This window comes from Rosa rugosa, chromosome 2 (genome assembly GCF_958449725.1).
Source record: "Rosa rugosa chromosome 2, drRosRugo1.1, whole genome shotgun sequence".
Lineage (NCBI taxonomy): Eukaryota > Viridiplantae > Streptophyta > Magnoliopsida > Rosales > Rosaceae > Rosa > Rosa rugosa.
The window spans coordinates 14,671,529-14,698,456 of record NC_084821.1 but is presented as its reverse complement, the minus strand read 5'-3'; the positions used below and the strand labels follow the sequence as shown (position 1 = coordinate 14,698,456).

Here is a 26,928-nt window from a genome sequence, read left to right as displayed (position 1 = left end):
CAATATATTTTCATCATTTTTTTAGTCATTTTCCCTATCCCAAATCAATTAGACAACTACAATCATTCGTGTTGGGAAATGTTGAGCAGAAATTGAGCAGAAAACGAAAAACTGATGGTCAAATTACTCAAGTTCTGCAACTTTCTGCAGAAAACTAAAACTTGTACAGTTCATTATCAAATAGAGCAAAAAACTAAAAACTGATGGTCAAATTACTCAAGTTCTGCAATTTTCTGCAGAAAACTAAAACTTGTACAATTCATTATCAAATAGGTAATGCTTAAACTATAAAAGCACAGAGTTAAATAACAGTTCCACAAACAAGTATCTTTGTTCCACAAACTGATGAACAGAAAAAACAGTTCCACAAACTGATGAAACTCCCAAACTGCAGAAGAAGACAGCAAGCTGTACAAAGCCTAATATCTACACGATTCTGTGATATGCTTCACCACAGATGGCAAAAAGAAGAAGAATGTAATAACCTCGTTGGAGGAATAATACGAACCTCGTTGGAGGAATAATACGAACATTTCACCTCTTCCTTTAGCTTTTCACTCTTCCTTTTGGCTGTCTCGGTCTCTCTCTTTCGTCCCAAGCATAATTGCTTCTCTTTTCTTTTTTCTCTGTCACGAGCTCTCTCACTCTCTCTCATTCTCTTTCTCGTCCGAAACCCATTCGAAAACAGAGCACGGCTTCTCCAATCTCTCTCTCTCTCCACAGGCCACCAAACGACGCCGGACCACGTACCACACCTTCGCCTCTTCCTTACGCAACTGCCAGTGGCAGCCTTGCACCGCAGCACGGTCGAATACGACGGTGGAAACCCGGTTGGTTTTGAAACCGTGTTAGTTCCAAGCTTGATAACTCGAGCTGCAAGCCACCAATCCTTTCCAAACTTCGTCCTCAAGCTCGCCTCAACTTTCTGAACAAGCACCTAGAAGGAATCGAAGCTTGGAATTGAAGTTTTGACGTCGAAATCGAGCCTTGCCGGATTCTGCAAAATTCTGGAATTTTTCCGACCACCGAAGCTTTCGATAGGTATATCTCGAGCTACAGACCATATTTTTCTGTGATTCTTGAACCAGTGAGTTCTTCTTAAGTTTCTTAACAACTCTTCAGAAGGAATCGAAGCCTTAAATTGAAGTTTTTACGTCGAATTGGAGCTCGCCGTTTTCTGCAGTTTCTCGCCGGATTCTGGAAATTTTCCGGCCACCTCGACTGTTTTAGGTAATTTCAACCACTTCCGGTAATTTTCAGCTTACATGGTAGTTATGAAAGTTGTTAAGCATGATGAGAGGAAGAAGAGCAGCCCGGCCCCGACACCATTGGTGGTGGTCGGCGGCGGCTCTGCCACTAACTCCGGCGGCCCTTTCCGGCCACCTCCGGGGGTCAAAAATATAGTTTCTGTGCTTTTTTAGATTCTATATTTCAATACGATCTTTTCGATATATTATACGCAATTTTTGGATATCGCATGATTAAGTTAGGAATTTTTAAGTTTCGATCGATTTCGATCGTTAGATTTGTGATCTGTGAAGTTAGGACCGTCAGATGGACTTGTAGTTTTGATATGGTGATCTTATGACTGTCCCAGTGGCTTTGTGTGGTCATGGGCGAAGATCCGACCGTTGGATCTTCGTATAAATGCAAAACAGTGATTAGGGAGGCGATTCGTGAGAATCCGTCCGTCGGATTTTCGTATAAATTTGTGAAGATGTTAGTAAGGACGATTCAGGAAGATCCGACCGTTGGATCTTCGTGATGATTTTTGGAGGGTGATCCTAAAGGTGATCCGTGAGGATCCGACCGTTTGATCATCATTTAAATTCGATCCGACCGTTGGATTGTCGTTTGATTTCGTTTTTGAGTTATTGGCTAAGTTAAGGTCATGTGTGATTAGGTGATTGACGGTTTCCCTTGGGTGAGCGATTTCGGTGTGTATTGTGTTAAATTGAAGACGCAGCGGGAATATCGAGGTGAGTAAACCTCACGTGGTTCATATTACGAACCGAGTACATTTAATTACTTTATTTTGTCGTAATTGTGTGAAAATATTTGTTTTAAATCATATGGACTTGATCAACTACGGTCCATAGGTAAGTAAAATGATTTTAATTATACAAAATGAATTTCACGATTTTTATGCTTGAACTATAGTTGGTATTAGTGATTATCCATGAGCGGATAATTACGTATATATATATTTACGTGGTTATATATGGAATGGTGTGACATTGAGGTGTGCGTGGAATTGCTATAACTTGGTTATGATTTGATATTGTTTTTGAAATTGCCATGATTATTTGTGACAATGATGATCGATGGATGTTTGTGATAATCATGTTGATCTTGTGAGTTGAATAGAGAAGTAGGGTTCTGAGGACAGGGGTCCAAGGATCGAGGGTTATTAAAAAAAAACCCTGATAGAGGTCGTTTTACTAAACCTAGGCCAAGGTGACGTAGCGACGTAGTTAGAGCTCTAACGTGTGGAGATATTGCAGGTGGTGGGAAAGACCACATGCAGTGAGGATGATTGCAGGTGGTGGGAAAGACCACATGCAATGGGAATACATGTAGGTTGTGGGAAAGACCACAGAGGGATATTGAGGTTAGGGGATTGTGGGGATGTATTCCTTGTTGTTCTGTGAATTGGTCTGACTTTTGCATTTTGAATGTTGAGATTGTTGATTGTTTACTTGAGTTAAAAGAATTGGGATTTAATAAATCAACCGTTCATTTCTTATTTACTCACGAGCTTTGCAAAAAGCTTACCGGGTTTTGTGTTGTTGCAATCCCGGTACACTATTCAAACGGTGTAGCGGATAATCCTGCAGGTCAGGCAAATCGTGACGGAGGTCGAGCTAGTTAAGGGTTGCAGCATTATTTTATTCCCTGCTATTGTGAGGTTGTTATGCTCATCTGAGCTTACATTATATTTGGAGAGAGTGTACTGTAATAAATAATCTCCTTGAGAATTTGGTTATGTAATATTGAGTGGTGTGAGGTGTGGGATTATGAAAAAAATTCTAGTTGTTATTTAAGTAAGTTGTGTAATTCACGTTTCGGATTTTAATTTGTTATTTAAAATTTCGGGGCGTGACAGTTTGGTATCAGAGCGTAAGGTGCATATTTGGTGATATGTCAATACTTACCGAGTGATGGCCCGTCTGCAGCGGATCCCCATCGTGTGCTCTCCGGTATTGGCAAAGTCATTGGGTATGTGTGAGTGTTAGGAGTCATTTAGTCCGCTAAGTCTTCTTAGGAACGTGAATACGTTTCTTGTAGTATTGACTTGGTTAATATGGACTTGTGTTTGACTTATATTGTGTTTTAAGTTTTATACGTGTATTAACCAAGCATACTATACTTATATTAACCAAGCGTACCATGCACCTTAGGTAATGGATAGACAGCGAGGCCTTAATGTGCGCAGAAGAGGAGGCAAAATTGGTGGTAGGGGGGAAAGGACCCGCCCCGTAGAGGAGCTTTATGAGAGTGATGCAGAGTCTTCTTTTGACGCACCGCCTCCCCCACCTGTTGTGGAGGTAGGGGATGCTGTTCGCTTAGCCAAACTGGTTAAAGAGATCAAACAGTTAGGTGCAACCCCATTTGAGGGGGGAGTTGATCATTGGGCTGCTGATCAGTGGCTTGAGAATATGATGAGCTGTTTCGAGATGGTGATTTGCACCAAAACTGAGAAGTGGAAGATAGCTGCTTATCTTCTTCAGGGGGATGCCAGAATATGGTGGGCTGGTCAGAGGAATACAGTGGATATGGCTACTCTGACCTGGAACGATTTTGTGGAACTCTTCCAAGACATGTACTTCCCTGATGCAGTGAGGGAGCAGATCGAGTTGGATTTCATTGCTCTGGAACAAGGGACTATGACTGTGAGAGAGTATGAAACACGGTTCACCCAATTATACAGGTTCGTTCCCCAGTTGGATGCCCGAGCCTTGGCTAAGAAGTTCCTGAGGGGACTGAATTACAGGATTAGGGAGATAGTGTATCCTCTTCGGTTAGCCACCAAGGAAGAGATCTTTGCTAGTGCCATGGCCCATGAGCAGGCAACCAACATGCGTGCAAGTGAACGAGGGGCGGTGAGGGAATCCTTGGGAAAAGGGAAGGCAATTGTAGGAAGCAGTGGTTCTAGGGATCATGGAGGTGGGTCGTGGAAGCGACAGCGGACTCAACTTCATCCACAAGCTCCAGCTAGGATAACCTATCCGCACCAAGCCCCAGTTAGGGCAGCAGCAACTCCTCCTATTCATGCTGCGCCTATCAGGCAAGCTGCACCTGCAGCACCTATGAGATGTTTTAACTGCAAGGAGTTGGGCCATCTTTCCAGGGCGTGCACAAAACCCAAGGTTGTGGGATGCTTTCGATGTGGACAGACTGGGCACTATGCCAAGAACTGTACCCGACCACCGGGTGGAGGACAAGATAACCAGCAGAGACTCTTGCCCCCAGCACCAGCTAGAGTTTTTGCAATCGGTCAGAGAGGCACTGGGGTGGAAGGTACCTTATCTGTTTATAATTATCTTGCTAGAGTATTGTTTGATACGGGAGCCTCCCACTCTTTCATATCTAGTTCAGTAGTGGATGTGTTGAGATTAACTGCCATGCCTCTTACTAGATCATTATGTGTTACATCACCCCTGGGGGTGTCTCTTGAGCTGGATATGTTTTGTGATGATTGCCCTATTGGGATAGGTGGTAGAGAGTTCTCTGCATCATTGATTGTGATTCCAGATCACACATATGATGTGATTTTAGGTCTGGATTGGTTGAGTCCGAACCATGCATTGATTGATTGCTTTAGGATGATTGTGTCCTTCTGTATTCCTGGACAACCAGTGTTTCATTACCGTTGTCTGAAGTCCGACATCGCCATGAGGACGGGGATTTTGGCTCATATTGAGTCAGGGAGTGGTATTTCTGAGATTACAGGGATTCCTGTAGTTTCAGAGTATACTGATGTGTTTAAGGAGATACCAGGGTTGCCTCCAAAAAGGGTAATGGACTTCTCCATCGATGTGATACCAGGTACTGCCCCTGTATCGAAAGCACCATATCGAATGGCTCCAGCTGAACTTCAGGAGTTGAAGGTTCAGATTGATGCATTACTGGCTCAAGGGTTCATACAGGCTAGTGTATCTCCTTGGGGTGCACCGGTGCTGTTTGTGAAGAAGAAAGATAATTCACTTCGGTTATGTGTGGATTATCGGCAGCTGAACAAGGTGACCATCAAGAACAGGTACCCTTTACCTAGGATTGATGACTTGTTCGATCAGCTTAGAGAGGCTACCGTGTTCTCAAAGATTGATTTGAGATCTGGATATCACCAGTTGAGGGTGAAGGACGAGGATATTCCAAAAACGGCGTTCAGGACTAGGTATGGACATTTTGAGTTCCTTGTCATGCCTTTTGGTCTAACTAATGCTCCAGCGGCATTCATGGACTTAATGAACCGTACGTTCAGTCCTTACTTAGATCAGTTTGTAGTGGTATTCGTAGACGACATCTTGATTTATTCAAAGTCGTCCGATGAACATGAGAAGCATTTGCGGATTGTACTGCAAACATTAAAAGAGAAGGAATTGTATGCCAAGTTCGAGAAATGCGAATTCTGGCAGAAGGAGGTCAAGTTCCTCGGTCATGTAGTTTCGAAGGATGGAGTTTCTGTTGATCCTTTGAAGGTTGAAGCAGTGATGAGTTGGAGCCGCCCTACTACTGTTACTGAAATCCGTAGCTTCCTTGGATTGGCAGGGTACTACAGGCGCTTCATTGAGGGGTTTTCTAGTATCGCTTCAGCTTTGACTAAGCTGACAAGGAAGGACTCTCAATTTATATGGACGGATGAGTGTGAGAAGGCTTTCAATGAGCTGAAGACTAGGTTAACTACGGCTCCAGTGTTGACTATTCCTACTAGTGGTGGTGGTCTAGTTATCTACAATGATGCATCTCATCAGGGTTTGGGGTGCGTGTTGATGCAGAATGGCAAGGTTGTAGCTTATGGTTCTAGACAACTGAAGGTTCATGAGCGGAACTACCCCACTCATGATCTAGAGTTGGCCGCAGTAGTGTTTGCCTTGAAGATTTGGAGACACTATCTATATGACGAGAAATTCGAACTCTTTTCTGATCATAAGAGTTTGAAGTACCTATTCTCCCAGAAGGAGTTGAACATGAGACAGAGGAGATGGATGGAGCTCATCAAAGACTATGATTTCACATTGGAATATCATCCCGGAAAGGCCAACGTAGTGGCAGATGCTTTGAGTAGGAAGCCCCGAGTAATCATGGCTTCGCTTATGGTGCAGGAGTGGCTCATGTTGGAAGCTGCATCCGAGTTTGATCTTATGCCGGCAGGAGGTGGACATGAAATCTTTCTCTGTAGTATGACCTTACAGTCGACCTTGATTTCCAGGATCATTCAAGGTCAGACACTTGATGAGTTTGCCCAGGCAAGGATTGCAGAGATGACTGCTAATCCGAACGTGGAGGGCCCTTCTCAGTGGGCTATTAGAGCAGATGGAGGGCTGAGATTTCGAGGGAGATTGTATGTCCCTAGTGTTGATAACCTCAAGGAGGAGGTCATGCGGGAAGCTCATAGATCTCGATACACGATACATCCAGGGGGTACTAAAATGTATATGGACCTACGAAGACAATTTTGGTGGTATGGGATGAAGAGGGATGTGGCGGAACATGTGTCAAAGTGTCTTACATGTCAACGAGTGAAGGCAGAGCATCAGAGGCCTGCAGGGATGCTGCAACCATTACCGATTCCTGTGTGGAAATGGGAAGATATCTCCATGGACTTTGTGACTGGATTGCCTAGGTCCAGGCAAGGTTATGACTCGATTTGGGTGATTGTGGACCGATTGACGAAGTCTGCACACTTCCTTCCTGTGGCAAAAACTTACTCAGGGGATGCGTTGTGTAAGTTGTATGTGAATGAGATAGTAAGGCTGCATGGTGTGCCTGTTACAATTGTTTCTGATCGGGATGCTCGTTTCACTTCAGAATTTTGGCGTAAATTTCATAAGGCATTTGGCACAACTTTAGCTATGAGCACTGCATTTCATCCTCAGACTGATGGGCAGACTGAAAGAGTGAATCAGGTGATGGAGGATATGCTTAGAGCTTGTGTGTTGGACTTTAAGGGAAGTTGGGCGGATCATCTACCTTTAGTAGAGTTTGCCTACAACAACAGTTATCATGCCAGCATCGGCATGGCCCCATATGAGGCTCTTTATGGTAGGCCATGTAGAACTCCTATCTGTTGGACAGAAGTAGGAGAGAAGGGACTCTTTGGTCCTGAACTTGTTCTGGAGACTACAGAGAAGATCACTACTATTCGGGACAGGATCCGAATAGCACAAAGTAGACAGAAGAGTTATGCAGACTTGAAGAGAAGACCAGTTGAGTTCGAGATGGGTGATTACGTGTTCTTGAAAGTCTCACCTATGAAAGGTGTGGTGAGATTTGGTAAGAAGGGGAAGTTGGCACCAAGATATGTTGGACCTTTTGAGATTCTAGAAAGGGTTGGGAACTTGGCATATCGCCTCGCCTTACCTATTAGCATGTCTGGCGTACACAATGTCTTTCATGTGTCTATGCTCAGGAAGTATGTCCGAGATGAGGCCCACGTGATTGATCATGGAACTATTGAGGTAAACACGGATGTAACCTTTGTGGTCGAACCTGTTCGTATCTTAGATAGGTCTACGAAGAAGCTTCGTAGGAAGGAGGTTGATCTTGTGAAGGTGCTGTGGAGTCATCATGACGAGGGTGATGCATCATGGGAGTTAGAGTCTGACATGAGAGTGAAGTATCCACAGCTCTTTGTGGAATTAGGTGCTTGAATTTCGGGACGAAATTCCTTTAAGGGGGGTAGATTGTAATAACCTCGTTGGAGGAATAATACGAACCTCGTTGGAGGAATAATACGAACATTTCACCTCTTCCTTTAGCTTTTCACTCTTCCTTTTGGCTGTCTCGGTCTCTCTCTTTCGTCCCAAGCATAATTGCTTCTCTTTTCTTTTTTCTCTGTCACGAGCTCTCTCACTCTCTCTCATTCTCTTTCTCGTCCGAAACCCATTCGAAAACAGAGCACGGCTTCTCCAATCTCTCTCTCTCTCCACAGGCCACCAAACGACGCCGGACCACGTACCACACCTTCGCCTCTTCCTTACGCAACTGCCAGTGGCAGCCTTGCACCGCAGCACGGTCGAATACGACGGTGGAAACCCGGTTGGTTTTGAAACCGTGTTAGTTCCAAGCTTGATAACTCGAGCTGCAAGCCACCAATCCTTTCCAAACTTCGTCCTCAAGCTCGCCTCAACTTTCTGAACAAGCACCTAGAAGGAATCGAAGCTTGGAATTGAAGTTTTGACGTCGAAATCGAGCCTTGCCGGATTCTGCAAAATTCTGGAATTTTTCCGACCACCGAAGCTTTCGATAGGTATATCTCGAGCTACAGACCATATTTTTCTGTGATTCTTGAACCAGTGAGTTCTTCTTAAGTTTCTTAACAACTCTTCAGAAGGAATCGAAGCCTTAAATTGAAGTTTTTACGTCGAATTGGAGCTCGCCGTTTTCTGCAGTTTCTCGCCGGATTCTGGAAATTTTCCGGCCACCTCGACTGTTTTAGGTAATTTCAACCACTTCCGGTAATTTTCAGCTTACATGGTAGTTATGAAAGTTGTTAAGCATGATGAGAGGAAGAAGAGCAGCCCGGCCCCGACACCATTGGTGGTGGTCGGCGGCGGCTCTGCCACTAACTCCGGCGGCCCTTTCCGGCCACCTCCGGGGGTCAAAAATATAGTTTCTGTGCTTTTTTAGATTCTATATTTCAATACGATCTTTTCGATATATTATACGCAATTTTTGGATATCGCATGATTAAGTTAGGAATTTTTAAGTTTCGATCGATTTCGATCGTTAGATTTGTGATCTGTGAAGTTAGGACCGTCAGATGGACTTGTAGTTTTGATATGGTGATCTTATGACTGTCCCAGTGGCTTTGTGTGGTCATGGGCGAAGATCCGACCGTTGGATCTTCGTATAAATGCAAAACAGTGATTAGGGAGGCGATTCGTGAGAATCCGTCCGTCGGATTTTCGTATAAATTTGTGAAGATGTTAGTAAGGACGATTCAGGAAGATCCGACCGTTGGATCTTCGTGATGATTTTTGGAGGGTGATCCTAAAGGTGATCCGTGAGGATCCGACCGTTTGATCATCATTTAAATTCGATCCGACCGTTGGATTGTCGTTTGATTTCGTTTTTGAGTTATTGGCTAAGTTAAGGTCATGTGTGATTAGGTGATTGACGGTTTCCCTTGGGTGAGCGATTTCGGTGTGTATTGTGTTAAATTGAAGACGCAGCGGGAATATCGAGGTGAGTAAACCTCACGTGGTTCATATTACGAACCGAGTACATTTAATTACTTTATTTTGTCGTAATTGTGTGAAAATATTTGTTTTAAATCATATGGACTTGATCAACTACGGTCCATAGGTAAGTAAAATGATTTTAATTATACAAAATGAATTTCACGATTTTTATGCTTGAACTATAGTTGGTATTAGTGATTATCCCTGAGCGGATAATTACGTATATATATATTTACGTGGTTATATATGGAATGGTGTGACATTGAGGTGTGCGTGGAATTGCTATAACTTGGTTATGATTTGATATTGTTTTTGAAATTGCCATGATTATTTGTGACAATGATGATCGATGGATGTTTGTGATAATCATGTTGATCTTGTGAGTTGAATAGAGAAGTAGGGTTCTGAGGACAGGGGTCCAAGGATCGAGGGTTATTAAAAAAAAACCCTGATAGAGGTCGTTTTACTAAACCTAGGCCAAGGTGACGTAGCGACGTAGTTAGAGCTCTAACGTGTGGAGATATTGCAGGTGGTGGGAAAGACCACATGCAGTGAGGATGATTGCAGGTGGTGGGAAAGACCACATGCAATGGGAATACATGTAGGTTGTGGGAAAGACCACAGAGGGATATTGAGGTTAGGGGATTGTGGGGATGTATTCCTTGTTGTTCTGTGAATTGGTCTGACTTTTGCATTTTGAATGTTGAGATTGTTGATTGTTTACTTGAGTTAAAAGAATTGGGATTTAATAAATCAACCGTTCATTTCTTATTTACTCACGAGCTTTGCAAAAAGCTTACCGGGTTTTGTGTTGTTGCAATCCCGGTACACTATTCAAACGGTGTAGCGGATAATCCTGCAGGTCAGGCAAATCGTGACGGAGGTCGAGCTAGTTAAGGGTTGCAGCATTATTTTATTCCCTGCTATTGTGAGGTTGTTATGCTCATCTGAGCTTACATTATATTTGGAGAGAGTGTACTGTAATAAATAATCTCCTTGAGAATTTGGTTATGTAATATTGAGTGGTGTGAGGTGTGGGATTATGAAAAAAATTCTAGTTGTTATTTAAGTAAGTTGTGTAATTCACGTTTCGGATTTTAATTTGTTATTTAAAATTTCGGGGCGTGACAAAGAAATTGAACTCTGAGGTCAAATCATTCATCACCACGGTGTGAGTCTTCCCCATCATCTGGAAAATCTTGAGAGTTAAGTGAGGAGTCAAGAGATCGGACTCGGCTTCAGTTCACGACTAGATGATGAGGGGGGTCCGATGAGGGGAAGGAGGAAATTGGGCGAAGAGAGAGAGGGAGATGCGAGGAGTCCAGGGGTAGAGATCTTGTTCGATTCAACACTGACGTTAAAGACCTATTTGGAGATCGTTAGTGAAGTTCAGGCTTTCTGTGTTGTAAGCATTATAGCCCTTAGATTGAACCAGTAACACGTGGCGAGCTGAGAGTGTTATCGAAGCAGATCCTAGCAAAATGAATTCTAGCAGAGAAGCCGAATCCGGGAAAATGAATCCTTTGAGGATGAGAGGCACTTTCCCCCATATTTTTCCTTCTCAAAGAAAAGTTGTTCCTTTTCTTATGCACCTACACCAAACATAGGAAATGAATACATTTCATTTCCCAAGTCCTTAAATCCGCGAACCAAACGAGGCCTAAAGGAAGCGATGATGAAAGCTAAGGAGAAAGATCTCAAGCATGTTTTCCTGGAAGGCGATTCAAAGCTTATCATAGATTGTGTCAATGACATTTGCAACATTCCTTCGAGATTAAAGACTATCATTTGTGATATTGCCCACCTAAAGGACTCTTTTGAAGAAATTTCATTTACTCATCTCTTCATAGAAGCAAATTTCAAAGAAAATGTTCTTCATAATCTCAGGTATTTGGTGGTTGGATCTAAATGCTAAGAAGATGGTCTTAATGTAAGCTTTTAACAACTTTGACCAATTTCGTGTTGACTGCCCTCGTGACTTTGGCTTATAATTTATTTTTCTTATAAAAAGAAAATGGGTTCATTTTTCTACTTTTCATCTTTTAAAGTCATCTTAAATTCTTAGTATTATGTTTACCAAATGCGGAAAAAAAAATGGATGAGCCAAATTGTCTGAAAAAAATCAAAACTTTTGTACATCAAAATGGGAACTAAACGTCGTGGCATGAATGAAAAGGCACTTGCTTGAGTGGAACCCCCACCCAAGTTTTTTTTTTTTTTTTTTGGGTGGGAGGGATACAGCAAAGAAACACAAACAAAGAAACGAGAAAAGAAAGCAACAGAGTGAAGATAAGCAGAGCTAATCCCTGCTATCCATGAGCAGGAGCAACATGAGGGCAAGGGAGCCCATCATACAACAACACACGAATCAGAGAGGAAGGAGGGTTTACAACCCAATCTTGGGGACACTTTCCTCTATAAGCAAGAGCAGCAACATGATCCGCTACTCGATTTGCTTTCCTGCTGGTCCAAAACCAGCTGATTTGCCGGTTTCGAGAGAGGTACCGGGCTTTAGAGAATAAATTAGTCACAGTCCAATCTTGAGGAGGGATGCCTGACTTTAGAGCCTGAATAAGAGTGATAGAATCCGATGCCAGAATGACCGGACAAGGAGGAAGCTTTGCAATAAGAACCAAGCCTTCACAGATTGCAAGGAGCTCAGCCGCTAGCGGTGAAATGGCTGGAGAGATACCCGCAAAACCATCAACAATTCTTCCCATATCATCACGCACAACAACTGCAATACCACCAGAGACGGAATTTTCATGCCAAGAAGCATCAGTATTTACTTTGAAACAAAGAGAAGGGGGAGGAGACCAGGTGTCAATGGTTGTGGTATCTGAAACAGAGGAAAAGTTGGGCTGATGTATTAACTTTAATGGGGCAGAATCAAGAAAATCCAGAGCAGCCGAATACGCTTTCATGGCTATCATACTTGGGTGTGGGGATTGGTGATTAAAAACACACCAACAACGGTGCTTCCAAATGAACCACATTAAGAAAGAGATTTGGGTGAAAAAGTCTTTAGAGACGGGAGACTTACGAATGATATCAAACCAATCATCCACTGATGTAATTGCTTGCATCGGAACTTTATAACCAACAGGATGAGCAAACCAAGCTGCTACCACCCAAGGACAAGTGAAAAGAACATGTTCCACTGACTCCGGATAAAGATTACAGATCGGGCAAATGGGGCTGTGAGTCGTATGCCTTTTAAATAAGGCTGCTTTCGTGGCCAAGATATTGTGGAAAGCCCTCCAAAAGAAAAGCTTGATTTTGGGAAGAGTGTGAATATTGAAAATCCACTTCCAGGTGAAGGTTGAAACAGAATGAGAATGGTGGGGATGGATGGGAGAGATATTGCAATTATAAGCAGCTTGAAAGTGATAACCTGATTTGACGCTATACTCTCCATTTTTTGTATAAGGCCAGATAAGCTTATCCGGAGACGCTTGATCAACGAGCTGAATTGACAATATTTGACGACGTTGGAGAGGAGAAATATCGTCATGAATCAGAGTGAGATCCCAAGAAAGACAATTCCAATCAATTAATGAAGAAACAGTGTTGTTGAGATGTGCTTTGTCCGGTCTCAGAGGAGAAGGGGGAAAACCTGGAATCCAACAGTCTGACCACAAGTTGGCCGATAGGCCATTCCCAATATTCCACAAAGAACCATTCTGCAGAAGCTTCCTCCCAGCCAAAAGGCTTGTCCACAACCAAGAAGGAGCAGAACCACGTTTTGCCTCCAAAATGGTGGAGTTAGGGTAATAAACTTGTTTGAGCACCTGAGCACAGAGAGAATCAGGGGACTGAAACAACCTCCAAACTTGCTTTGCAAGGAGAGCATCATTAAAATCCTGAAAGTTGCGGAAGCCAAGACCACCATCTGATTTGGGAAGGCCTAAGAAGTCCCAAGCTTTCCAGTGAATACCAGATGATGTATCATTTCCCCACCAAAAATCACTGAGAATGGAATTAATCTCCTTACAAGTAGAGGCTGGGAACTTGAAACACGCCATTGTATAAGCAGGGATAGCACTGGCGACAGCTTTTATCATGACTTCTTTGCCCGCCTGACTCAATAAAGATTGTTTCCAACCTGCCACTTTCTTCGTAATCGCATCTTTCACAAAACTCAAGGCCTTTCTTTTTGACCTGCCCCAAATCGTAGGGAGACCGAGATGTCTGCCAGGGTCATCCACAACTTTCATTTGCAGAATTGAGCTGATCAAATGAGTAATTGGTAGAGGAGTATTTGGACTAAAATAAATAGAAGATTTATCCATGTTAATTCTTTGTCCGGAAGCGGTGCAGAATGTATGCAGAAGATCGGATAAATGCAAACAATTATCCAAAGTAGACTTGAGGAAGAAAAGAGAATCATCCGCAAAAAGTAAGTGGCTTATGGCAATCTGCTGGGGACCAAGACATTCAAAAGTCCTTCATTGATAGGTTGTTGAGTACTGGGATCATGCAGGATCCATGCGATGCTGGTGAAAGCGTCAGCTTCTAGAGAGTCTGGTCATTACGATGCCCGACTGCCGGATGCCTGCGAGTTTTCAAGGTGAAAAACCTTGGGCTAAGTGGCCAACAGGGTGTGACTGCTCTCACATAATAATCGGCACCGAACCCATGTGTTAGTTGGGTTTCTATGGCCACAAGTGGTTTATAATGTTCCTGGACCAGTGGGCTACCTTCCCCGGTCCAAATACTTTTGTCCCAAAAAAAAAAAAAAAAAAAAAAAAAAAATCACTAAACAACCCTGAAAGCGCCCACTTTTGTTGAGTTGAGAAAGCAGAAACCAGTTTGAGGTTCGAGTATTGTTGTTCTTCCCAACTCTTCTTGGATTGATTCTCTCTGAAGATGATGCGCAGAACCACATCTTATTCTAATTGCAGCATCAGCAGCAGAAGAGGTATGCCATTTCTTCACTCATCTACTACTCTTGTTGCTTTGTTTCATTCTCAATCCTCAAACCCAACCAAATCTAGAGAAACCCAGCTCGGACAGCTTCTGAGAGACCCACCTTCAATGCCCAAAGTCATTTAATGTTGTTGATGCCTTGAAGGCATACGATGAAATTCTTCAAAGGCGTCCTCTGCCTTCTGTTCTCCGCCTCAAGTTTCCAAACTGAAACACGATTCGGCAGTCATCGCTTTGTGTAAACAGATGGGTCTGATCGGAATCCGTCACGATGTTTATACTCTAAACATTGTCATCAATTGCTACTGTCATTTGAACCAAATGGGGTTTAGTTTATCTGTGTTGGCACACTTTTTTAAATTGGGTATTAAACCGAACAATAGGGCTTTCAATACTCTAATCAACGGCTTTGTTCTCGACTTTTCAGCAAAATGGTGGAGGGAGGATATTGGTATACCCTATGTGGTTACTTTCAACACACTGGTAAAAGGCTTTTGCATGATGGGAAACAACACCGCGGCCATTCAGCTACTTAGGAAGATGGAAGGAAATGGATGCGAGCCTAACATAGTGTCCTATAGCACCATCATTCACAGTCTTGGCAAGGATACACTAGTTGTTGATGCAATGAACCTCTTCTCAGAAATGATGAGAAGAGGTATTGCTCCAGACCTTGTTACTTACAACTCTTTGATCAATGGAGTCTGCAAACTAGGCAAGTGGAAAGAAGGTACGAGGTTGTTGAATGAAATGGTAGGTCAGATTATCTTTCCAGATGTGCAAACCTTCAACATCTTGGTAGACGCACCTTGTAAGGAGGGAATGGTCATCGATGAAAAGAGCGTTGTTGAAATGATGATTCAAAGAGGAATTGAACCAAGCACGATGACATACAATTCCCTTGTGGATGGCTACTGTTTGCGAGGAGAAATGGACAAAGCAGAAAGGGTTTTTGATCTAATGGTTAGCAGTGGCTCCATTGTTGTCAGAGTTATAACATATTGATGAACGGATATTGTATGCATAAAGAGATTGATGAGGCCAACAAGGTTTTTCAGGAAATGCATCTTAGGGAGCTTGTTCCCAATACCATTACTTATACCATTCTTATTGATGGTTTTTGCAAAGTGCAGCTGATACAAAACGCACAAAGGCTGTTCCTGAAGATGCAATAGTGTGGCCAACTTCCTGATGTCCAAACATATGCTGTTTTACTTGGTGGCCTATGTGACATCCAACAAATTTCTACAGCAATAGAACTGCTTAGAGAGATGGAAGCCAACAATTTGGAACTGAATATTGTAATTTACACCGTTATTATTGAAGGTTTGTGCAAAGCTGGAGAATTTCAATCTGCAAGAGATGTCTTCTTTGGTTTATCATCAAAAGGATTTCGACCTGATGTCAGGACATATACTATTATGATTAATGGACTTTATGATGAGGGACTATTAGATGAAGCAGAAAAGTTTATTCAAGAAATGGAAGAGAAGGGCTGTTCTCCAGATGATTGCACCTATAACATCATTATCCGAGGGTTTATCAATAAGAACGAGACATCAAAGGCAATGGGACTTATTCAAGAAATGCTGATGAGGGGTTTCTCTGTAGATGCAACAACTGTGGAATTGATAAATGATTTGTTGTCTCAGGATAGAGTAGATCCTGCCTTGTTGCCACTGTTAAAAATTCATAATATGGTTAATTGGAATATTTGAAACAGAAGTTTCTCAGCATGAGAAGGAAGTTGAGCCTGCACCTTGGACAACCCTGGATGTATATAAGTGTGTTATTTATAATCAATCATTTGCAAACACAATTTCATTTTGTGGCTGAACCCAATTTTAAGCTTAGAATTGTCATATCCTTTGCTAATAACTTGTTAGGTACTTTAGTACATCACCATTGCATCCCAAGCTCTAGTGTATGTTGTGCATGAGGTGGTTGTTGCCTTGAGAAGTATCTATCAGTTGCTAGCTTGACTTGGGTTAATCTACAGATGGCTCAATCATGAATGAAGTCTTATTCTGATATGCACAGAACTAAATTGGTTTCTGAGGTTGGCGATGATCATATTTGAAACTTCAAGCGTACAAGCAGCTGTCAGTTCAACCAAGGGCATCCCAGTACCTAGTGCTCAGATACTTTCATTCGGTCTTCCATGTTTCAACACTTGAGAAGAAATTGGGGTCCAATGCAGTTGTTTTTTTCTACATACCTACCTCCCACACTGGATCCAAGTAATCGAAGGTATTTCCAGCAATGATTTTAGCCAGGGGAATGTTTCAAAAGTGCAATGCTGCTACAACCAATGGCTGACCCAGGGAGTTGGTGCTGCACCCAAAGATGCAACTTGGGAGGAAGCAGATAAAATCATCTTGCATGATACCAGTTCAATTTTGGTGGAGATGTTGGGGAACAAACTAGTAATACTTCCCAATGAAGCAACCAAACCAGAATGTCAGAGCTATGGATTTTGCACAGGAAAGATTCTCTTAAAACGCAATATTTCGTTACTTATAATTCTTAGTCTTAATTTTGACACTTGTCACAGTCACAGCTGGCCTCACTTTTGTGACCGTTGTGCGTTATACGCCATTTCCGGCCACTGTAAAAGCTTAAACTTGAATTGGATAGCAAAATTTCCATTTTTTTCTTTCATTTTTCATTGCTCATCCATCTCTGTATTCTAGTATCTATCAATATCGTCAATAGTTGGCACACACACACCCTTTTTTGATTTAAACTTTTGCATCCAAGAGGAGCAGAGAAAAGAAAATGGATCTGATGGAGCTGCAGAGAAGATATGGTCAGCTCCGTGAAGCTTTTGCTGTAACTTTGGGTAAACATAAAGAGAGAATCCTAGTTTATTTAGAAGGTGAGCTCATGATCTTTTTTCTTCGTTTCCTTTTTTAGTTAGAATAAGTTAATAGCTCAGATTGGTTTTTGATTGGTACACTCTAATTAATGCCTTCAAATCTTAATTTCTATGGTAGCTAATTAGCTTTCTCATTTACTTCATCTCTAATTCATGGTATTAGAAATTCAAAAACTTCAATTGGAAGTGGAACAAGATACAAGTCAGACCATGAGCAAAACAAGGGAAGAGCTTGAGCTGTGCGTCACAGAAACGGTACCATCTAATCATCTCGTTCCCATTTAATTTGTTTCTGGTAAAAGAATTACTATCAATGAACTTGGGCTTTTTTTGGATAATATAGAGATCAAAGAATTTGAATTGTGCTTTATAACTTTCTCCATTAATGGGATGAGTGCTTTATCAAAATTTTCCTTAAGATGAGCCTGAATTACTTGTCCCAACTGGTTCTATGGTTGGAATGAGTGAGATGGTAACTTGATCGGTATAAACTATAAGTGATCACCTCATTTTGAATTTTCAAGTTTTAATTATTGTGTCTTGTAATTACTATCTCACTTTGTTTCTTCAGGTTGAGAGATCTTGTTTGGAACGAGCGAAGGCTCATGCAGAATTATCATGCTTGGTAGAAGAAGTAGAGGTTTGTTTTCCATCATTTGTTGTAACTAGGTTGTTTGGTTGAATCAATGGTATGGTTCTTCACACTTTGTTTTACTTGAAACTAGGAGATTGAGTACCTTATGATGAGAGTTGCTAGGACTGAAGACCAGTAAATGCTGAGAACAGAGAGTGGATTTAAATTGTAGGCGTGAATCTGCGGTCAAGCAGGTAATATTTCAATATAATGTTGTGAACTGTGATCGAAATGAGTAGTTAAGAGCACTGGTATTGTATCCTTAAGTTCATTGTTGTTGTATCCTTCTTGGAATTGGCGTTTGAAACCAGCTATTGTTGGCCTCCTGGATTGAATACTTTAGGACATTTGTTTGTGTATGCTTTAGGACTATGATGTTTTTCCAGTGGTGATCTGCTGTAGGATGGAAATGCTTATTGAACTAACAGAATCACATTCCCTAGACTGGCAGCTCTAAATCCCCAAATGTATCAACCTAATCAAAATACAAATGTGATTACAATGATATTACAAACATCATAGAGATTTAGCCTCCAGGGGCATGTGTGTCCACAGCATTTTGCTCCTGATCTACAGCAATATCCTCCTCGGCAGGGGCGGAGCAAGCATAGCCACAGGGTCCGCAGCAGCGCTCCCTGAACTTAATAAGCATGTATATGTTGCAGGAAACCTAGATTTCTGTTTTTCTTAAAACTAGGAGCTTGGCCACTTCTATCTTGAAAGTTCGCAAGTGCTCCAGAGTATTAAAAACCATTACATAGTTGCCGATAAATGTGTGCGCATAAATTGTAAAATAAGCACAGGTATTATACATCAACTTTGTATATATATTAGCTTGCTTATAAATGCAAATATTTGGGAGAAATTCAGTCACACAAAAGGTGAAAGCCTGCAGACCCAACTTTCTCTTCGTGAAAAGCTTCATTAATAAGTCCCAACTTGATAAACCTTAACCGCTCTATTCAGTCTATTGAGCTAACAGAATTGCAGTACCTAATTAGGTTAAGCTCTAATCCCGAACACTCAAGCCTAATCATATACAGATGACAGATGACACGTCCCAAAAACATTATAACAGGATCTATGGACCAGCACTTCCGAAACGTCTAATTGTGGCACGAGAATGAGAATGTGAAGATGTGGCCTCCAGAGGATTGTGAACCGGAAGAGTAACTTCCTTGGCCTCATAGCTCCGCAGGGAAATATATTCATGAGGCTCCCTGAACCACCCAGTCAGGTACCCTGTACAATATGCATTCTCATTTTCTTTAATGTGCTTCTCGTGGATCTTGGCCAAGTCATACAAGTCCTCTCTGAGATCAGAGTTTCCTGTTCCAAACTTGTTAAACTTCTTAGTCAGTTCCATCTTCTCAGCCTCCCACACCTTCTTGCCTAATTCCAACTTAGCCCGGGACTTGGACAAGTCCTTTCGAACCTCATTTAGCTCTGCTCCCAAAATGTTCAGCTCGTTCATGGCTGTGTTGAGGTCCTTCTTTCCTGATTCCAACTCAACCCGGGACTTGGACAAATCTTTTTGGACCTCCTCCAAGGCCGAGTCTCGCTCCTTTAAAGCTTGGTTGTATTTCCAAGTGGAGTCCTGGTGCGTCAAAATTGTACTTGTCAGTGCCATCCTCTCAGCCTCCCACGCCTTTTTCGCCTTAGTAAGCCTCTCGGCCAAAGTTATCCTCTCAGCATCCCAGACACTCTTGCTCAATTCCAAGTCTTTTTGCGCCTCCTTTAGCTCTGCTCCAATGGTATTCAACTTCTCTAAGGCTGAGTCTCGCTGCTTCAATGCTTGGTTGTACTTGCTAATCAAGCCATCGCGCTCTCTGGTCATAATTTCACTCCTTGACTCATGAGAGCCAACCTGTAGGCAGGAATGAACACAAGTTCAAGTGCATCCAAAATTATATGAACCTTAATACTTGGACAGCAACAAATAGTACCTAATAAAATGCAACTAGCTAGGTCAAGTACCTGATCAAGTTCTTTCTTTAGAGTCTTGATTTGATCTTCATAGCTTGACAAGGCTGTATGCTGGTCTAAGACTATATTGTGAAGCTCTTTATTTTGAGCCTCGCTCTTCTCAAGATCTTTGTTTTGAGCTTCACTTTTCTCAAGCTGTTTTCTTAGGTCTTCCTTTTGCTCTAGAGATTCTAACAGAGCTTTCTGCTCCTCATTGAGTATCTTCTCAACCTGGCTACGTAGGTTCAGTAAAACTTGATGAAAATTGCCTATTAAACAACATTAAAACAGATAAAAAGAAAGTTGAATAAAGCTAGCTGCTTAAGAAAAATACTACATGTAAAATGCAAGCACAATTTCAATAGGTAAACTTGGCCTCCTTTTCATGCTCCAAAGTCCAAAGGTAACAAATTTTGGCCTCCAATTAAAGAAGTGTCAGAAAATTTAACTTTAATTAAGACAAAACTCGGGCTCACCAAATTGAAGTTCTCCTGCTGGAACCATTGCAAGCCTGCAGAGAGGACAATAAAAATCTACACGACTTAAAATCAGTCCAACTCTCAAAAGCAACTAAAACAAGGAATTAAGCTACAACAAGATACAGATAAAAAGACTGGAAATTTCTACTATTTTGAGCCTTTAAGATACAAGACCCAGAATCCCAGTTGTTCATTTTCCTATTTTTCTGAGTCATATTTGGCAAACCAAACACAAAAATCCACAATACTTTTTAGCAAGAAAAAGGGCTTAAATGCACCAAAAAAAAAAAAAAGAAAAAAAAAAAGAGAACATATCAATCTGCAAACCAGAAAGAAAGAATTGGTACTTCATAGATTGCTTACCAGGAACAACAAAGTAGGTTGAGGGCGCTTAGAAAATCAAAAGATGGGTGGTTTCAAGGTCTGAACTTTGTGTGCGTCTTGGTTTCAATTTTTGGAGAATGATCATTTTGGAGTGGTCTTTTCCATTTGATATTGTGGGACCATTGTATAAGACACCTGGAAGCTACAGAGTGGATATCTCACACTCACACGTGCCTGTTGGATTAACATGTCTGACATTACCAGGGTTTCCCTCATTCATGATTTACTCGCTTCTTTTTATAGACTGTCAAGAAAATATAGGGCAGTTAATGAGCGTTTACTCTTTTAGTGTATAAAGATGCAATGAATGTTGAAGCTTCAATTTGTAGTAACAATAAATTTCTGTTCAATTAGAATCTGACCAGATGATGGTTTAAATCTGTGCTAATGTATTATGAGATGTGGATTGCAAGATTTTCAATTAATGGAGTTGTAATCAGAATGAATTTTTCAATCGATTGGTCTATGTCAACATTTAAATGAATGTAAGATGAAAATGTAAATATTTGCTATTAATCTAAAATGTTTGGGAGCAAACAAACACACAGAAGATGATAGCCTGGAGACATTGAAACTGGGTGCTTGTTCACAGACCCAACTTGTTCAACCCATGCTCTATTGAACTACAGAATTACAGTTCTAAATCCCCAAATGCTGAAACCTAATTATATACAGATGATGCATCCCAAAGGCAGCATATCAGCACCTATGGATCAGTACTTTCGAAAAGTTTAATTAAGGTAGAAGTGTGAGAGAGTGGAGATGGGGCCTCCAGAGGATCATGATCTAGAAGAGCAACGTCCTTGGCCTCATGGCTTGGCAGGGCAATGTAGGCATGAGGCTCATTGAACCAACCAGTCAGGCATATCAGCACCTATGGATCAGCACTTCCGAAAAGTTTAATTAAGGCACAAGTATGAGAGAGTGGAGATGTGGCCTCCAGAGGTTCATGACCTAGAAGAGTAACTTCCTTGGCCTCATGGCTTGGCAGGGCAATGTAGGCATGAGGCTCCTTGAACCAACCAGTCAGGTACCCTGCGCAATATGCGTTCTCATTTTCTTGAATGTGCTGCTTGTGGATCTTCTCCAAGTCAGACAACTCCTCTCTGAGCTCCATTATCTCTATTCCAAACTTGTTTAACTCATGGTTAAGTTTGTTATTCAATTCCATATATTCTCTCAGCCTCCCACACCCTCTTTGCATTAATTAGTAAGCCTCTCAGCCACTGCTATCCTCTCAGAATCCCAAACTTCTTGCATAATTCCAAGCCAGCCTGGGACTCTGACCGGTCCTTTTGAACCTCTTCTAGCTCTACTCTCAGGTTTTTCAGAACACTCAAGGCCGCGTCTCGCTCCTTCAAAGCTTGGTTGTATTTGTAAGTGGAGTCCTGGTGCACTTTTGTGAGAATTTCATACGTCAGTGCTATCTTCGATTCTCAGCCTCCCACACCTGCTTTGCATTAGTAAGCCTCTCAGCCAGTGCTATCCTCTCAACATCCCAAACCTTCTTGCCTAATTCCAGGTCCTCTTGCGCTTCCTTTAGCTCTGCTCCAATGCTGTTCAACTTGTTAATTAAGCCATCGTGCTCTTTAGACATATTTTCAATCCTCAACTCATAAAAGCCAACTTGTAGGAAGGAATTAAGACAAGTGCAAGTGCAAGTGCAACCAAAATTATATGAAGCTCAATTCTTAAGCAACAATCAGTAGTACCAAATCAAATGCAACTAGGTCAAGTACCTGATCGAGTTCTTTCTTAACATCATCTTCACTCTGATCAACACGAATCTTAATTAGGATCCTTTGTTTGAGCTCCACGTTGCTCAAGATCATTCTTAAGATCCTTGATATGATGTTCATAGTCTAAGACTACCTTGTTAAGCTCTTTCCTTTTGTTTTCACTCTCCTCAAGTTGTTTCTCAAGATCTTTGTTTTGCTCTTGAGATTTTGACAGAGTTTTTCAAGCTCAAGGACTAGCTTCTCAAAATGACCTTGCAGGTCCAGTAGATCTTGATGCAATTTCCCTATTGAACAACATACAAATGAAAATTCAATTAAAGCTACTATATAAATAAAACAGAAGATCCTAAGAAGGAACTTAAGAAAAGTACTACAAGTAAAATGCAACTACAATTTTAATTCATAAACTTGGCCTCCTTTACAAGCCCCAAAGGAAACAAATCTGGGCATCAAACCAAAGCGGAGTTAAAAAATTGGGCTAAATACTGATTACTACCCTGTAGTTTGGGTCCAAAATCAATTCAGTCCCTGAACTTCTAATTTCATCAAAAACACGCCTGCACTTTCAATTTTGATCTAATAGGTCCAATTTGTTAGTTTTCCAATAATTGAAGTTATTTAACTAGTTAACGTGGCTCATATATGACCTATGTTTTATGATGTGGTGTCGAGGTGGCCTGCATAGTCAATTTAGGAGTGAGTCCTACTATTAAAAATAAATAGTTTTTCAACAAATAATCCAACTATAACTTGAACTCATAACAAAATATTAACGAATTGGACCTATTAAATCAAAATTGCAAGTGCAGGGGGTGTTTTTGATGAAATTAGAAGTCTAGGGACTGAATTGATTTTAGACCTAAACCACATGGTAGTAACTAGTATTTAGCCCTAAAAAATTTAACTTTAATCAAGACAAAACTTAGACTCACCAACATGAAGCTCTCCTGGAACCATTGCAAACTGCAGAAAGAAGGAAACCCCCACAACTTAAAATGAGTTCAATATGTTCAAAGCAATTAAACAAGAAATCAAGCTACAACAGTATATAGTTGAAAAGACTCAATCTTTACTATTTTGAGCCTTGAAGATGCAAGACCCCAGAACACCCAGTTGTACCATTGGCAAACCAAACCCCACAATCTGTTCACACTGTCCTTTCTGTTATAATGCTGTTGAAACTATTGATCATCTTTTTATGCATTGTTCATTTGCTTAACAAGTTTGGTCTTCTGCTTCATCTCCTAATCCTTTGACTTGGAATAGTACCTTTCTTTCCTGGCTTTAACATATTAGTAATATTCCATCTTTGGCCGAGGTTGTTGCTTCTATTTTCTATACTGCTTGGTCTATTATTTGGAGTTGTAGAAACAAAACAAATTTTCAAGAACCTGCAACTGTCTCCGATATCTTGTCTGTTTGAAGCCTTTACACTTGGTTCTAGTTATGCCAAAGCCAATCCCAAAAAGGTAAGGCTATGCTATGTTAACATTTCTCATACATCAACTATCTCTACCACTTTAAGGACTCATTTTATCACTTTAATGACTCTTTTTACCACTTGAGGACTCATGTGGTAACTAAGAAAATTTACCACTTTAAGAACTCATGTTACCACTTTGAGGTCTAATATTACTACTTTGAAGACTCATTTTACAACTTTAAGGTAATTGTATGCATGTCATACATTAACACATTGTAGAATTTCTCATCCCAAAATATCCCAGCCAAAGGTTTCAAAATACTTTCACATTAAATGGCAACCACCTAATACTAATCAAGTTGAGCTAAATTTTGATGCAGCGGTCAGGAATACTTTGGCTTCTATTGGTTTTGTAATTCTTAATGAGGAGGGTTATCCTTTGTTTGCAGCTAATAGACAGATTGGACATGCTAATTAATGTTCTTGTAGTGGAGGCTACGACATTACGTGATAGTCTACATACGGCTGCTTTGCATCACTACCCTAATGTTACTGTGGAAGGAGACTCTAAGATTGTCCTGGATTGTGTCCATGGTACTTGTCAAATTCCTTGGAGGATTCGGACACTGATTCAGGATATCAAGGCCATATCTCTTCAGTTTCATTCGGTCATATTCCGACATATTTATCATGAAGTCAATTATGTAGCTGATCGGTTAGCCTTGGCAACTTATAACTCTGTTACGAACTGTATGGTTTTACTGTTTGCTCTTTTCGGTGTCCCCAGCATTCCACTTGGATCAATTGGAAAGGGGTGTTGGTCGATGTTTTGTTCTTTAGTTGTTGTTTGTTTTCTGTCATTAAAAAAAATAAAAAAATAAAAAATTGTTGAAGGAAAATCGACTTAGTGTGCCTTATCAAACTAGAAATATTTTCATGGTTGTAATAGGAGAGAAGGTTCTAGAATTCCTAGTCCTACTCGGATTAGTTTTCCTTGTAATATTAGAACATGTACTTTGTAATCCATATATATAGGGCTCATATTCTCAATAATGAAATACAATTCTCTCATCAATCTCTCTCAATTCTATATATTATCCTTCAACACGTTATCAGCACGAGCCCTAACCTTGAGATCAAAAATCCAAAACCAGAAAATTCTTCAACATCACCTTTTCACCATTGCACCTAGCCTGTGCTAGACTAGCCACTGCTGCCCACCTGCGCGCCCCTGTGCTGCACGCTGCCCCTGCCCCTGCCCCTGCAGCACAGCAGGACGCTAGTTCCTGTGCAGATCTGCCTTCTTGCAAGCCCCGAAATGTCTTGATAGGGACCTCCGATCAAAATTCTTCCTTCATTAAAGTTGTTCGTCTCTGTCTCTTCTATCTGACCTCCGAATTTCAACCTTATCGGAGTTGTTTTGGGACCTTTACACCAATCAAAGTGAAAGCCGTTAAGAGGCAAATCTGCTCCGATTTTCAACAAAAAATCCTTGAAAACCGCTGCTGCCACCTTCAAGCATCACTGCAGCAGCTCCTAGCCCACGCTAGCCTCATCTGCGTGCCTACCCCTGCAGCGCCTATGCGCCTCTGCGCACGCATCTGTCGGCTAGCTCCTCAGCTTACCTCGGCCAGACCTATATCGGTCACACAGCAGGGATTGAAAGATAGTTTGCAATCCCCGACCCAGGATCGATAGCACGCCTGCAATCCTACACGCCTGCATCAACACGAGCGTGTATTGAGAATTTCAAGTTATGAAATTCATGAGTAAGTTTTCACATGTAAGTTCCCGTTTGTGAAATTTAAATTTACTTTTCTTCGGGGACTTACAAAATCCCTTCTTCTACATCCCACCTTTCTGTAACGTGGGTTTGATTTGCTAAAAGCGGAATCATGGGGATTCACGCTACATACGAACTAAGAGCGTTCGTGATCTTCGGACTAAGAGCGTCCGCGAGCATCGATTTTTACGAACTAAGAGCGTTCGTAGGCTACGGACTAAGAGCGTTCGTAAGCATAAAAATTTGACCATATAAACGTCATTGGTTTCAATCCAAATCCAAAAATTTGGAAACTATCAACAAAAACAGTGGTTATAACTCTTTCTCACTAGGCGTACTCAAGAGTAATTGTGATGTCTAGGAAAGGTTTGAACTGAGAGAACGGTTTTAAAAGTGAGCAACGCTCCACCAAAATCTCGCCTTACCTTACCTGGTCACAACCAAATTGGAATTACCAAACGGATTGAGTAACTACTATTTGTCTAAGCTTGATTATCCTTTTTGGATTAAACTTAGAAACTTTGACGTAATCATTGGCTTTCATTGAAATAAAGTGTCGATTTTTTATTCGAACTTTATTCATTCAAGTATGTTTCCTAGAGAGCTAGAATGCCTCGCAGATAGTGCAACTACACATACCATCCTTCGAAATAGGCAACTTTTCCTATGGATGGCGCCTACTCGATCTTCTGTGACTACGATGGTTGTATCATCTCAATTGATTCATGGTCGAGGACCAGCTCAATTTATGTTGCCAAATGACATAATTTTAAATGTCACCGAAGCTCTTTATGCTCCTAGGGCAGGAAGAACCCTATTGAGCTTTAAAGATATAAGAGCCAATGGTTTTCATGTGGAAACACATTGTGAGAATGGACAAGAGTTCCTTTGCATCACCTCTAATGACTACGGACATAAACGAGTCTTAGAGAAACTTATGTGTCGATCTAGTGGGTTGTATGCAACCACTATTCGAATAATTGAATCCAATCATGTTATGAGAGATGATTTATGGGATTCCGACACATATAGGCTTTGGCATGACCGTTTGGGACATCCAGGTCGTGATATGATGATCCGTATATTAAAGACTTCACACGGACATCCATTTTTCAGAACGAAAAGAAGTAAAGATCGGATTTTGGACCCCGAAAGAGCCCCTGCGCCTCACGGCGCCGTTCACCCCCAAAACCGGCCTTCATTGGCCGGCGCCGCCGTCCCCCTGCGGCCCAAAAGTGGCTTTGACGCCACCACAGCTCTTTTGTCTACAAATCCTACTTCTAAAGTCAATTGTGACTTTGTGGCTA

The 26,928-nt window shown here is 41.4% G+C and overlaps 3 protein-coding genes and 2 long non-coding RNA genes across 7 annotated transcripts; 4 read left to right on the top strand and 1 right to left on the bottom strand.

Moving 5' to 3' along the window:
- Positions 1-1,901: 1,901 nt before the first annotated feature.
- LOC133731327 (uncharacterized) lies at positions 1,902-3,022 on the top strand. The gene is made up of 3 exons (XR_009856682.1): positions 1,902-1,979; positions 2,505-2,611; positions 2,823-3,022. It is a non-coding gene; the product is annotated as an uncharacterized LOC133731327 (long non-coding RNA).
- Positions 3,023-9,333: 6,311 nt separating this feature from the next.
- LOC133729978 (uncharacterized) lies at positions 9,334-10,462 on the top strand. The gene is made up of 3 exons (XR_009856567.1): positions 9,334-9,411; positions 9,937-10,043; positions 10,255-10,462. It is a non-coding gene; the product is annotated as an uncharacterized LOC133729978 (long non-coding RNA).
- A 3,691-nt stretch (positions 10,463-14,153) lies between these two features.
- Positions 14,154-18,521, top strand: LOC133733813 (pentatricopeptide repeat-containing protein At3g22470, mitochondrial-like). Of its 2 annotated transcripts, XM_062161451.1 has the most exons (5): positions 14,154-14,328; positions 16,377-17,214; positions 17,378-17,469; positions 17,786-17,854; positions 17,940-18,521. In XM_062161451.1, the coding sequence occupies exons 2-5, from the start codon at positions 17,115-17,117 to the stop codon at positions 17,985-17,987; spliced, it is 309 nt and encodes a 102-aa protein (XP_062017435.1). In that variant the 5' UTR covers positions 14,154-14,328; positions 16,377-17,114; the 3' UTR covers positions 17,988-18,521. The 2 variants fall into 2 exon arrangements, with proteins under 2 accessions (XP_062017435.1, XP_062017434.1); XM_062161450.1 differs by lacking the exons at positions 17,378-17,469; positions 17,786-17,854; positions 17,940-18,521 and having other exon boundaries at positions 14,764-16,984.
- LOC133730406 (pentatricopeptide repeat-containing protein At1g12620-like) lies at positions 15,608-16,054 on the top strand. Its single transcript, XM_062158005.1, has one exon. It carries the CDS (start codon positions 15,608-15,610, stop codon positions 16,052-16,054), a length of 447 nt encoding a protein of 148 aa, XP_062013989.1.
- Positions 18,522-18,637: 116 nt separating the features above from the next.
- Positions 18,638-20,966, bottom strand: LOC133733812 (COP1-interactive protein 1-like). Of its 2 annotated transcripts, none has more exons than XM_062161449.1 (4): positions 20,656-20,966; positions 20,290-20,346; positions 19,826-20,082; positions 18,638-19,715 (listed from the first exon to the last, which is right to left on the bottom strand). In XM_062161449.1, the coding sequence occupies exons 2-4, from the start codon at positions 20,315-20,317 to the stop codon at positions 18,930-18,932; spliced, it is 1,071 nt and encodes a 356-aa protein (XP_062017433.1). In that variant the 5' UTR covers positions 20,318-20,346; positions 20,656-20,966; the 3' UTR covers positions 18,638-18,929. The 2 variants fall into 2 exon arrangements, with proteins under 2 accessions (XP_062017433.1, XP_062017432.1); XM_062161448.1 differs by having other exon boundaries at positions 18,639-19,715; positions 20,290-20,324; positions 20,656-20,965.
- Between the last annotated feature and the right edge of the window lie 5,962 nt (positions 20,967-26,928).